At 34.5% G+C, this 12,457-nt stretch overlaps 1 protein-coding gene across 4 annotated transcripts; it reads right to left on the bottom strand.

The window, feature by feature from the left end:
* Nucleotides 1–1,909: 1,909 nt before the first annotated feature.
* On the bottom strand, nucleotides 1,910–9,258 carry LOC130614385 (polyadenylate-binding protein 2-B-like). Of its 4 annotated transcripts, none has more exons than XM_057435815.1 (9): nucleotides 9,198–9,258; nucleotides 4,305–4,456; nucleotides 4,116–4,227; nucleotides 3,604–3,665; nucleotides 3,204–3,310; nucleotides 3,026–3,113; nucleotides 2,488–2,627; nucleotides 2,362–2,398; nucleotides 1,910–2,242 (listed from the first exon to the last, which is right to left on the bottom strand). In XM_057435815.1, the coding sequence occupies exons 2-8, from the start codon at nucleotides 4,446–4,448 to the stop codon at nucleotides 2,365–2,367; spliced, it is 687 nt and encodes a 228-aa protein (XP_057291798.1). In that variant the 5' UTR covers nucleotides 4,449–4,456; nucleotides 9,198–9,258; the 3' UTR covers nucleotides 1,910–2,242; nucleotides 2,362–2,364. The 4 variants fall into 4 exon arrangements, with proteins under 4 accessions (XP_057291798.1, XP_057291797.1, XP_057291800.1 ...); XM_057435814.1 differs by lacking the exon at nucleotides 9,198–9,258 and adding an exon at nucleotides 7,872–8,379; XM_057435817.1 differs by lacking the exons at nucleotides 2,488–2,627; nucleotides 9,198–9,258 and adding an exon at nucleotides 7,872–8,411.
* Between the last annotated feature and the right edge of the window lie 3,199 nt (nucleotides 9,259–12,457).

Below are 12,457 nucleotides of genomic sequence, written 5' to 3' on the forward strand. Positions count from 1 at the left end.
GGAAATAAAATGGACACATAAGTTTCTTTCTTTTATCATCTTTTTCGTATCAGAAACTTCAACTTTAACTATAAATGAAGGGGTATTATACGTTTCGAAGTGAATTAAAAAGAATATTTTTTTTTCTCTTATTTAGTGCGCTCTTCAGTTGATGATTTGATGGTAATTTATCTTCTCTAATACACCTTTCCCGAATTTTAATTATAGATTACATCATCGGCATAAAAACGAGGCACTTCTTAGTAAACTTTGTAAACATTAAAAGTACGGCTGGTGAGTGTGATACTTTTATGCGTTGTGAATGATCTTTTATTGTGTATTTTTCTAAAGGATTGCAGGTTTTTCTTAACGAAACTACTTATAATGTATTTAAAACGTACTTGTCATGTAAAAGAAGAATATGTATTTGTGATGACGAGTAGCAGTCAGAAAAGTCAGCAAGAAATTGATCATAATTTAATCTATCCAGGTATAATCGACCTCTCGACCTGGTATCTTTTGTTGCGCACTTTTATGCAAAAGTTCTACTCTTAATAAACCCAGAGTTAAACTGGCATTGGAATGTTTTCATTTCCATCGGATCCAAGTTTGAGAAAACAATGGGTAAGCATGATTTCAAGATATCGTAGAAGGGGAGGTGTGATGTGTTCGCAGTAAGCAAGAACACAAAAGTATGCGAAGTCCACTTTGAAGTACACTGCGTAAAATTGGGTTTTAGTTGTGGACGGAAAACATTAATCAATGGCTCTGTGCTAAATATATTTACGTTCAAACAAAATAATACAACACAAAAAAGGAAAAGTCCGAAGAAAAGAGCATTTCCAGTAGTAGTCTAAACAGATTCTGAAAGCACATATGAAAGTTCTTCATCTGATTCTGCTGAGATCACTGAAGAACAGCCTGGTTTTTCCACTCCTGATGAATTAGTGCGGCATGTCGAAAATAATTATTTTTTCGGCCGCACTAAATTAGAATAATTACGGTATTTGTGGGAGAGGATGGTATGCAACCGAAATGACTTTGATCCATATTCAAACTATGGCTTTTTAATATTTTTGTAAAAGCTTTTTGGGGGAGAGACAATATTTAAAATGCGCAAAGAACTTATTTTTGCTGAGTGAGTTCGTGCAATCTTACTGCAGAGAAACCAAAGAAGGGCGTTCACCTAGCGCCTATGTATGCTCGATTCTGAGCTGATTCAAATCTCGTCCCAATTTTTGGTGGTTTGGCTGCCGCGATCCTTCGAATGTTGGATGTCACGTTACAGCCTATTTCATCGACATACGTTTAAAGTTAGGCCCAAACTTTCTAGAACATTTTAAGTTCATGTTCCCATAATTCTCCGCTATCCTAATATGTGTGATCAGACCGGATGCTTGTGCTGGTTTTAACTTAAACGCTCACGAACAACTTTTTTGCATTGTTTTAGCAAAGCCAATTTGAGACTTAGAATTTTGCAGATACACTTTCAATTTTTTATGTGGCCAACTGTTGACTGTGTGCGTTGTAGTGAGGTGAGTTCCAGGGGACAGAGTAAGTTTAGACCGCCATTTCATCCCTTTCTGACGAAACTGTTCGTTGTAGAGAGGTGTCACTATAAAGAATGTCTGTTATAAGGTTTCAGTGTGATATTTCGCCCAAACGCCTAAAAGAATGACAATTCGCACTAATTAGTTTCCCACTGTCCACAACAGCACTAACAAATTCCGCAATGTTGAGAATTCGTTTTACGGAAAATGCAGTCCCGATATCAGAAAGGATAGGGTGTGACACTCCTGAGCAGATCTGGACAATTTAACAACTTAAACGCCGATGAACATATAATGTCCGGAATTTTTTTAAAAATTGGATGCACGCTGCAAGAGTTCACTTTAGGTCGGGACACGGCAAGAACAAACAAAAACCAAAGTAACAACAAAGTACACATCTGTTGCTTCAAAAACATATATACAAGTGAAAGCGTAAGCGAAAATAGATAACACTTTTCTTCAACCAACATCCGGTCTAACGTGGTTATCGTGTTTGCAGTTACCACCAGATAGAATTCAACGCAAAAGAATGAAAAAAATAACCAGTTATCATTAAAAAACCAAAAACAACCCTAAGTTAGAGCAGTTGTTTTTTTTTGTACCGTATTTTTTTTCTTTGAGGGAATTATCGGTATTCTTTTTTCTCTGGTACATTATTTTTCTGCTTTTTTTTTCGCTTCTTTTTTTATTCTTTTCCCTCTCTTTTTCTTAACCTATGATAGGAAGTAAGTTCATTTGTAAACAAAGGCTCGTCTGCAGTGTATCTATCTGCAAAACAGGCATAACATAAAAAATATTCAGCAGGAAACAACAAACATATAGCGAAACATACCTTCTAGTAGGGCGAGAACCACTGAGCGCGACGAGATCTAAGAAAAAAAGCATGATAAGAATTAGTGCTTCACAGAATCTCATGGAGTGGCTTCAGATGACTAATAAAAAATTACACTGCCCCTACCTAAAAGCGCCCCTTCCTCGAGAGCGTGGACTGTATCCACCGTAACCTCCATACCCACGATACGAGGATCGTCCCCTTCCTCGCCCACGCCCACGATTTGTACTCGATATTCCAGGTACATTTGTCCTCTTGGCGTTAACCTACATGTCAAAAATATCATAAAGGAATCATTTTTTTCTAAAACGGTTCAGCTATTCGGTAAATTACGAAACAGAAACTCTAAAGCTTCATATATTTTCAGCAAAGGTGTTTTCTCACAAAGTCATTCCACAATTGTATAACAAAACAAAGATTTCACAATTTAAAAAAAGATCTTTCCGACTGTTTAAAACTGTCTTAGTTGCTTGTCTTAGCAAGGTACAATAATTCCTTACGTTTCTTGAAACACAAGACACATTAAATTTTTTTTGTCTATCTCAATGTTTTAATATTTGTTCGAATAATGGCTTTATACTCAGTCTCCTGAGCATTATACAATGATGGACAATTTATAATCTCATTTCAAGTGAATTGCCAGGACAGTCGAACATAGAATTACCTTGATTTGACGACCTTTGAACAAAGAGTCGGTTAGTTGACAAGCAGTTTCCACACTCTCTTTGTCTGCAAACTCCACATAAGCAAACCTAAAAATATACAGACGCCAAAATATTAAGAACTGAGAAGGTAAGGTGTTGACTTGCATTGAGATGATGTAATAAATACACAACTCCTACCCCTTAGGGTGGCCAGTGAATCGATCACATAAAATTGTCACTCGATTCACAGACCCACAACCATGAAAGTGCTGTTCCAGTTCAGATGCAGTTGCAGAGTAGTCCACCTATAAATAAATTATGTGTTTAATACTAGTATTCAAGCACCTAATTATAATTGGACTTATTTAAAAAGTAGTATTTGAAAATATCAGTATGTAATCAGTTTGTAAAAAAATAACTATGTGAAATGCATGTAGTTTCCAAAGATTTACCTAGGTTGTTACTGAGAAAATAAGTATAGTACGTGCTTAAAAATTTGACATATTTCATGCTTATATATACAATGTAAAAATTTCGAATTTGGCAAATTATTGCTCACAAAACTATTATATTTTTATCAAGTGCACATACTACTTACATTTCCTACATAAACCGACCTTGAATCAACATCAGCTTTGTCATCTGTTCCATTTGCAGCAGCTAAAAATTCAAAATTCATAACATAAAAATCTTATAACACTAAACTTTTACTATTTTGTATCCGCCTTTGTATGCAGATACTTTGGTAATATCAAGTCAAATATGGAGCTTTTTTACATCAATAAAAAATAAAAATTAGGGCATTTTTTTCAAATAATAAGGATGTTTGTTCTTTATAGTTTTTATTCATCATTTAACTTTTTGCCACATTATGTTCAAACCCGCTAACCTTTGCCTAATAAACTGAAGTCAAAATTATAGGCTGTTGCTTTCAAAAAAACAATTTTGGCTATTGCATGAAAACTGCTTGCCGGAATTTACAAAGCCTTTTTTCAATTTTTTTCAATTTTTTCCTAGATTTCATTAGTTAGAAACTGCAGAAACAAGTCGTTTCGGTAACTTGCGGTAAACTGTCATATAGTACAAAGGAGAACAAAAAAACTTAAATACCTCCCGCTTGAGAGGGACTCATCAAAGAATCTTCTGCCTCCTTTTGCATTTCTTTAAGTTTAGCTGCTTCCTCTTCCATTTCTTTCACTCTTGCTTTGATGGCTTCGATTTCCTTTTTGGTATATACAACAAGAAATAAGTAAGACAAAAAACATGTTTGTTACAAAAGCAATATTGTAAAATAGTTACAGGATCTTCAGCATCATCATTTATTGAGGAGTCGACTGGTTCATCACCCAGAACATAAGCTTCATCTTCAGTTGCTGTTGTTAGTGCATCTTCAGCAGCAGCATCAGCAGTCACATTGTCTTCTAACCAGTTTTCCTCACTCATTTTTTTATCTATTAAAAAAACATATGCCATGAACAAAATCATCACCATTTATGGCTAGCGTCTGCTTCCAGAGTTCAACAACCTTAAAGAGCTGTACAAAGTTCAATGTATGTGCTTGCATCTTGAAAGGGAAATATAAAGGATCACATAGGCTATTTATGTTAATTTAGAGATTTTTGGGAATGCAAGATTGGAAATGGAATTGCTTTTTTCTTAACTATTATATATCTTCTCTGTTTAAGAGTAGACTTTTTGCCTGTGCATATGCATTCTTGTGTGAACATTCAAAAAATGCCAAATTTGAAACTTGAAACTAACTTGAATTATCACACGCCTTGTTCTAATTTTAACTTAAAAATTATTTCCCTGATTTTCATGAAACTTTGTATAAAAAATGATAATTATTTGATGCACTATTTTTTCTTCCAAAATCTAAAGCTATGTAAGGTAAAAAAGTAACTTTGTTACTTAAATATCTCTTTTTTTTTGTTTTGAGATTATTCGTAGCACTAAAACATCCAAAACTGCTTGCTTCGATCCTATTCAAAGCTAAAAATAACATCAGACAAGAAAAGTAACACTATTCCCAGAAAGATATGTGATAACAAAGTAACAAGCGTAATATTATGAGTGTGTTACTTTTTGGACTCAAAATTTGTATATATTGTTATACAGTCCTGGTCATAAATGGCATACGATCGCACGCACACGCCTCCACACACGCCATGTGAAATTCAGGTGTGCTCCTTATAACACGTCTTGTTCTACTTCGTACACACGCCAAGCAGAACTGAGCTATTTTAGAGTAATCCGTTACCCAAACTTTACTCAATACATAATTGTTTTTCCGTGTTAAAATGTATCTCTAAAATGTATTTCTATTAAATACCCACCTTCATTAAAATCCCTGATGTGAGATACATTTCAAATGTTTTGTGTTGTATTGCGTCGACAATATTTTTTTCATTAACTTTGTAAGATGGTGTACTTCTTAAGTTAATAGTTCTGTCCCAAATACCTTTCAACTGATTAGGAAGTAAGTTGTACACATGCTATTTACGAACTGAAGGTCAGGGCGTCATTAAGTTGAATATCGCAGAAGTCGCCGGAGACATGCTTCGAAAATGCTTGTCACAAGCACATTTCAATGCAAAGCAAAACTGTGCAGGAGATTCAATTGTTAGTCTTCGCAGAACACCTCTTCTCACAAATCCAAGGTCAGGGCTGACTTATTGCCTCCTGTGTCATGTGGGAGACAGAACTTCTGGACTTCTTTTTAATCCAATATACAATTTTTGATTATTATTACTAAACATATTTGATTTCTCTTTCCCTTTTTAAAAAGATTTTTTAAACTTTATTGAACATGTTTTTTCTTTGGTATTATTACATCACAAGAAAATTTGTCCGAAAGGTGTATTAAGGTACAGGATACCTAACCTCTCCCATGTTCTGGTTATATTTAACTTGCATGGGTGCGCACTCTTCTCGCAGTATTCTCTGTGACGATGAAGGTCGGACTGACTTGTGGCATGATTCCAAATGGTCTTCCGTCTTTCTTTCGAATCTCAGTGTAATGCACCAGCCGAGCATAAGAGTGTCAGCATGAAGGAAAGGGGCCGACTTTAATGTTCTCTATACCTTACGTTCTTCATAATATCACCATTCATGTAATTACGTCAGCAATTTTTTTGCCAACTACTATGATTCAAAAACTCCGCGCTGCAGCTCTTCCGAATGTAATAATTGCATGCCAAAAATCGTAAGCAAGGTGTATTAGTGTAGGTGTACGTACCACCCCACGCGGGTGCAAATATTTATGACCAAGACTGTTATATAATCTAATATTTAGAAATAATTTGATTAGTAATTCATGGGAAAACTACATTATAATAACTACATTTTAATAATTATTTTAGGTGAATTTCATTCAAATCAGGGATAAAAACGTAACATTTTTAATAAATTAATTTTTGTAATTAAGTTAAAAACAATTTTATCAATATACAGATAAATAAGTAACTGAGAATGCAATCAAGGTTACATTTTTATCAATGACACACAATGTTACAGGTTTATCACAATATTTATTCTTAGAAACCTTTTTTTAAGCTTACCCAGTTAATTTCTTAAAAGGATAACTTTCTAGAAAAACATTTCTTTATTAACTACTGATCAATAAAGTAACAATGTAGGATATAGAACAATAACTTTATTTTAGTTACATATTTATCATTTTTTTGTGTTCAAATCTGAATAATTTTTATTTCATGTTGTATGCTACAACATGAAATAAAAATTATGTTGAAACTGTTGTTTTTTATTGATTTATGTTCTAAATGAAAAAAATAAACATCGAAATCTTCAGATAAAAACCTAACATCTTAGTATGTTTTCTGTTACAGATTTATCATTTTGCTTGCTTTATAAAAAATAACCGAGAAATTGTGATCGTATTTATCAAAACAATGCCTGCACCAAGTTTCAAGTCATAAAAATAAATTTTCGAACATTTATACAGCTTTTTATCATTTTAATAAATGCACTTGTTACTTTTTTATATTTCTCTTGTTTGAGTTTGTTAAGCTGTATCTCATAGTGTACAGAAACTACAAGGATGGAAACTTCACTGTTACAAAACTTTGTTATTTTTTTTTTCGTCACGTCATGCCATAAACTCATCTAAAATTCATCTAGAACGTATTACTTTTTATCAGATTGTTGTTTGATTTAAACATTTAATGTATTTTGCTTCTATTGCCCTTTCAATAGTCTCCATTGATTTGTGTGACTACTACACACTTAGATAAATTTAATCGAAACATTATTTATTTTTCAGTGGAAAGATTTTTTTGCTCTAACATTCGCATGAAATGAAGTGCAAAAGCCTGCTGAACAGAGATTTTTTTCTTTCAGATTTTTTCTCATGGTGACATAGTTGGGGTTTTCAACTATTATTGAATGTAGATTGATGCCTTCTGATTTAGAGGGAGGGTCCAAACTCAAGTTGCCAGCTGTTAGGGGGAAATGGGGTATAAAACACTGAAGTTTATCATGTGGACATTTTATAAAAATAGTTATTTTTCCAACCAAAGAACCAAAACAATGGTTGTATACACAGATGTATACCTTATTAAAATACATTTTTCGCCAAAATTTAATTTCTTGATTTCACATACACATAACCTGGCAAAAGTATATTCTCGCCAAAATTTAATTTCTTGAATTTACGAATCGAAATGTTAATTTTTATAAGATTTTGCAATCTTTAAATATGCATTATATGTTTGTTGTTTGTATTGTTTTCTGGTTTTATATAATTTATATAACTGTCTTTTATTACTGATTTCCATTTATACTTATCAAATTCAAATCAATTTGAACACATAGAGAGACATTTAAAAATCAATCTGGGAAACTTACACATAACCTGGTGAATGTATGAGTCTTTGAAGGGGTGGATAGTTTCTGCCATTATCCAAGTGAAAGAATTGTTACGCAGCACGATTTAACTATTATTTAGTAAAAAAACTGGTACAGTAGTATAATAAGCATATGATGTTTTAGAAGTTTTACAAAAATGTTGGCGAACTTATTCGTCTTGAGCGCATATTAATTATAGAAATTTATAAGGATCTATGCTGCAAAATGTTTACTGTTCATACGCTCTGAAAACTTGTAAAAATCTTTTCACATGGCTTATTTTTTTGCAATCTAATAGTGGTTAGGGCTGCATACATCAAGAAAGTAAAAAAGAAGCTCTGCGGGCAAGATTGCATTTTACTCTAAAAACATTTTTTTAAGATTTTATTTAACCTGTCTTTTTTGAGTAAATAAAAGTTCTCTCCATATTTGTCATGGAGTATGATGTAAATATTTTACTTGCGAACATAATAGACAACTTTCATGTGTCACGCATGTTGTTTATACTCCCCAGATCTCTTACGCAAATCGACTGGCAAAATAATGCAGGCACGAAGTCGCGAACTAGTCAATTTCAAACTTTTTTTTCAGTTAGAGGAATCTTTTTATCTTGAAATTAGAATAAAGCTTGCATGTAGTTTAGATTTAGATCATATATCAGTGAAAAGATGCTAGTAGCCACAGTACAAAAGTTTTTGACCATAATTTTACTTTCCTTACCTAAGGTCTGCATGCATTTTTTCCTGTCAATTTTTTTGATTTTCTCGACACATGCTCAATAATATCGTAAAAACGTTAACATTGAAAGTCATCTTAGGAACCTGTTCCTGCTCTGCAACCCTTTACTCTAGGATCTGTGTTAACATGCTTGAAATTTTCTGATCATTTTCAACAAAAATGACCAACATATTTAAATTCAGCAACAAAATTTATGGAAACATGCAAATTTTCAAGTTTATACACTAAGTACAACTGCCTCTATTAGTAGCCAAACTTTCGATGTTCTATAAAGAAATTACAATAAATTCTGTTCTAATAATCTTTGGTATTCTAATTTTCCTATGTTGTTTAATTTTTGCTGATAAATCCAAATATGCCAGTCATTGTTCTCAAAAGTTCCTTGTTTTCTTTTTCAAAATTTGATAATCTTACCCGGATCCGAGAATATATATTTATTTGATATATATACCTGGGGGACCCCTCTCCTGTTTTTTCAATAATTTAAAAACAGGTTACAACTAAAATTACTGAATAAAGTTTTAACGTAAAAACGTTGCTGACTGACTGAATAAATAAATCTTACAAAACTCTTAAGAAGACACAGACCTTCTATTCCGCGGCGCTTTGCTTAAAAGACCTTACTTAGCGATCTTTTACTTTCTGTGCGTTAAGCCCCGTTTTGAGATGAATAAGCAAGGCTGTGTTATTCACGATAGCCGATAGGTTTAGTTTAGGCTTAGGTTACACTACAGGTTTTCAATTTTACAACAATAACTAGAACATTATATGATTACAAGGGACTAATTTACTACATAACACAACATATTCCTAGCTAACGATTTAACAGTTCAACTTTGAAATTTCATGATCAACCACAATATCATCTCCTACACCGAACTTTTTATATAAACTTCTCGAACCTCTTAAACATATTAAACCAGATCTCAACAGAGCAAAACAAAGTTTTGTGCGTATATGTGTGACTGCAGTTGAAATGGGTATGTTCTTCTTACCGCTATCATTTCCGAAAGCCGACTGTAAAAAGTGATGCATTCGCGACCCATGCTTCCGTGAATTGAGAATATAAGCGGCGTGAAACTGCTATTATCAACACTCAAAATTTTACGATTGTAATTTCTTTTCTTCTCGTTCTCGTTTGAAATGAAAAATTGCTGTAAAGTTTGGTTGTTGTACCTCGAGGCAGTGTGGTCAAAAACCCTTACGTCAAAAAATGCCTGTTGGCCGTTTATCCAAAAATCACGAGCACGAATGTCCGGTCTACAATCATCACCGGTTTTTACACTCTTTAAATCGAAACGTTCTCCAGTCAGCGGTAGCAAATTCGGTTCTAACTGTACGTCATGACAAACATCCTTAAGTAACTTTGATGTGAGGTCACGAATGTCGTTGTGACGTCTCGTAACAAAGCCACCCATCTTACACTTCATGCTGTGGTCAACGTCAAATCGAGCTCCACAAACGCAACTGCTGGGTAAGTTGGGAATGCTCCAATTGTAGCGTAGACGCATAGCATCCCAAAACTCTTGCTTGTTGAGATAAAAACCTTGCTCAGTTATTGGCAATACATTGAGCCCATTGGAGACTCCTTTTTGTTGGTTGATGTCGTTTACCTTAACTTGCTTCACCGTCATGTTATTTCTGCATAGGGCCAGATTCTCTTTCTGGATATCCAATTTTAAAGTTCTAACTTGTGCTTTAGCTGTTTTTGTTTTTCCAACATCGTAGATACCGTCTATGTCTTGCTTTTTGATAGAGTCGACAAGACATTTTGTGATCATTCTCGAATTATAAAATTGTACTTGTGCGTCGTCAGGAAAAATAGTGAGATTCAATCCTCCAAGTCGTGTGGGAAGTGATAGTAAAAGCCTTGCGTTTTCGGAGCATAGATGACCACCAGTTATCGCAGGTATGAATTCGTTTCTGACGACTGTCTCTATCGGTTGAAGTAATTTTTTTATGTCAGGAACGGTCCGGAGAAGAAATGTCAATTTAGCTTTAAAACCAGTTACAAACGCACAATAAGATGATTGAGGTTCTAGTTCAGCAATCTTTGATAGAAGTTTTAGCTGTTCAACTAAACTTGCAACTTTGCTATTAAGATATTCAATCTTGTAAGACTGACTACCAATGACTGCACCGAGATGACGTTGACCAGTCGATGTTACCAAAATATTTGAATCTGCAAAGATTTGCTTAGCACTAAGTAGATACTCTTGTTTCACAATTAGATGGGATTTAGTCGCCTTCGGGAAGTAGCCGTATTTCGGACCGATGTCAACGATTTTCGACCAAAATTCTTTAATTTCGTAAAGTTTTCCAGCAACAGTAAAATCATCAGCGTATGCAACCTCTTTAAGGGTGTGGTCATTCGAACGTGTATTGTTGAAAAGTGCTTTCAACAATGGTATGATTCCAATAGCATACGCAGCCATCGACGTCGGATCGCCCTGTGTGGTGCCTTCCCTCGAAAGAATCTCCTTTCCGCCTATCACGAATAAACGTGCAGGCACAGCATAACAGTTGTTAATGAACGTAGCAATCATTGGGCATAACTTCGAAATGTTATGCAGCATTACCTTTCTATTAATTGAGTTAAAGGCATTCTCAGCATCGATTAGAAGAACAGCCTCAGTATCATCGTTGTCGAAAATGTCATGCATCGCATGGACGGCTGCTTCAACACCAGCATTTTGACCAGCACAAACTTGTAACGAACCTGCTGCTTTAATTACGTCATTTTTAGATATGTTTATCACAATCTTCCCAACTATTCTACGAAGCACCTCACCAACACCAATTGGTCGTAAACCAGGATTTTTGTTTAACAGTATTAAACGGCAAGCAACAAAAGCTTCAAGCGGAGATCTATCAGATTCTGGAATAGATTCAATACACAGCTTCTTCGTTAACTCGGCTATGGCTTTACGTAGATCAGTATTGGTTGTACCAAATGTGGACGAGCAAAGTATACGTCTCCATCCGACAGCATCCAAACCTGACGGACCAGAACCACCTTTGGTATACGTGGCAGCTTTCAATACCATGTCTTCATCAATGATATTAAAAACAATATCATGGATTCGCTGTGACGGTTGATCTATTAACGTATCTTCGCTAAGATTCCCCTGATCTGGATGTTTTTGTTCCAATAATAATAATGTCTCGTCGTTAAGTGGAAGGATACCTTGCGTCATGTTGTCAGTTAATAATCGCAAAGCACTGTTGATATTTCCCTTCTGCATGAACAATCGAAACTTTTTCGAAATAGATGAAATATCACTTTTCGGATTTGGTGGTTGAAATCTTTCCTGAATAGCGACAGCTTCATCAAAAAGTTTTAACAATTCACCATTCTCCCATAGTGTCAAGCGCCGTTCTAAAGCTTTTGTATGGTCTTTTGATTTCGACTTCTTGCTGGGTTTTTGTAACAACAGTGAAGGCATTACATGAAGTGCTTTTAACGAAATAGGTTTCATCGGCGAATCGTCGATCCAAAGATTTATAAGACGTGTCATTTCTCGAATAAACGATTTTCCAGCCGCACCAGAAGGTAGTAAAAACAAATTCTTTTTCCAATAAACTATTCTTTCATATGTATAGTCTAAATCATGCGTAAATTTTCACCCTGGAATGTTCTTCCAATAAAAATTTTCATTTACTACAGTTGTTGGAATAATTCGTTCGGCAGCTGGTTGGCTTGAAGAGGTTGTAATTGTCGCTTCATTTGTTTTTCGTAAACATGTTCTAAGATGAATATTCAAACCTTTATATGTGGTAAAAGTTCTCGTATTACAGGAGTTGCATCTGAATGATGCAGAAGATGTCGCCAATTGAATTGGTTGCGC

This window comes from Hydractinia symbiolongicarpus, chromosome 11, assembly GCF_029227915.1.
Source record: "Hydractinia symbiolongicarpus strain clone_291-10 chromosome 11, HSymV2.1, whole genome shotgun sequence".
NCBI lineage: Eukaryota > Metazoa > Cnidaria > Hydrozoa > Anthoathecata > Hydractiniidae > Hydractinia > Hydractinia symbiolongicarpus.

What these genes read in the sequence shown, in the direction of transcription:
- LOC130614385 (XM_057435814.1), bottom strand. Translation starts at nt 7,923, where the DNA reads ATGGCAGAAACTATCCACCCCTTCAAAGACTCATACATTCACCAGGTT. An exon ending in TTCACTGGCCACCCTAAGGG is followed by an intron (nt 3,114 to 3,203) that starts GTAGGAGTTGTG and finishes GTATATTTTTAG; the next exon opens with GTTTGCTTATGTGGAGTTTG. An exon ending in TCAAAGGTCGTCAAATCAAG is followed by an intron (nt 2,628 to 3,025) that starts GTAATTCTATGT and finishes TTTGACATGTAG; the next exon opens with GTTAACGCCAAGAGGACAAA.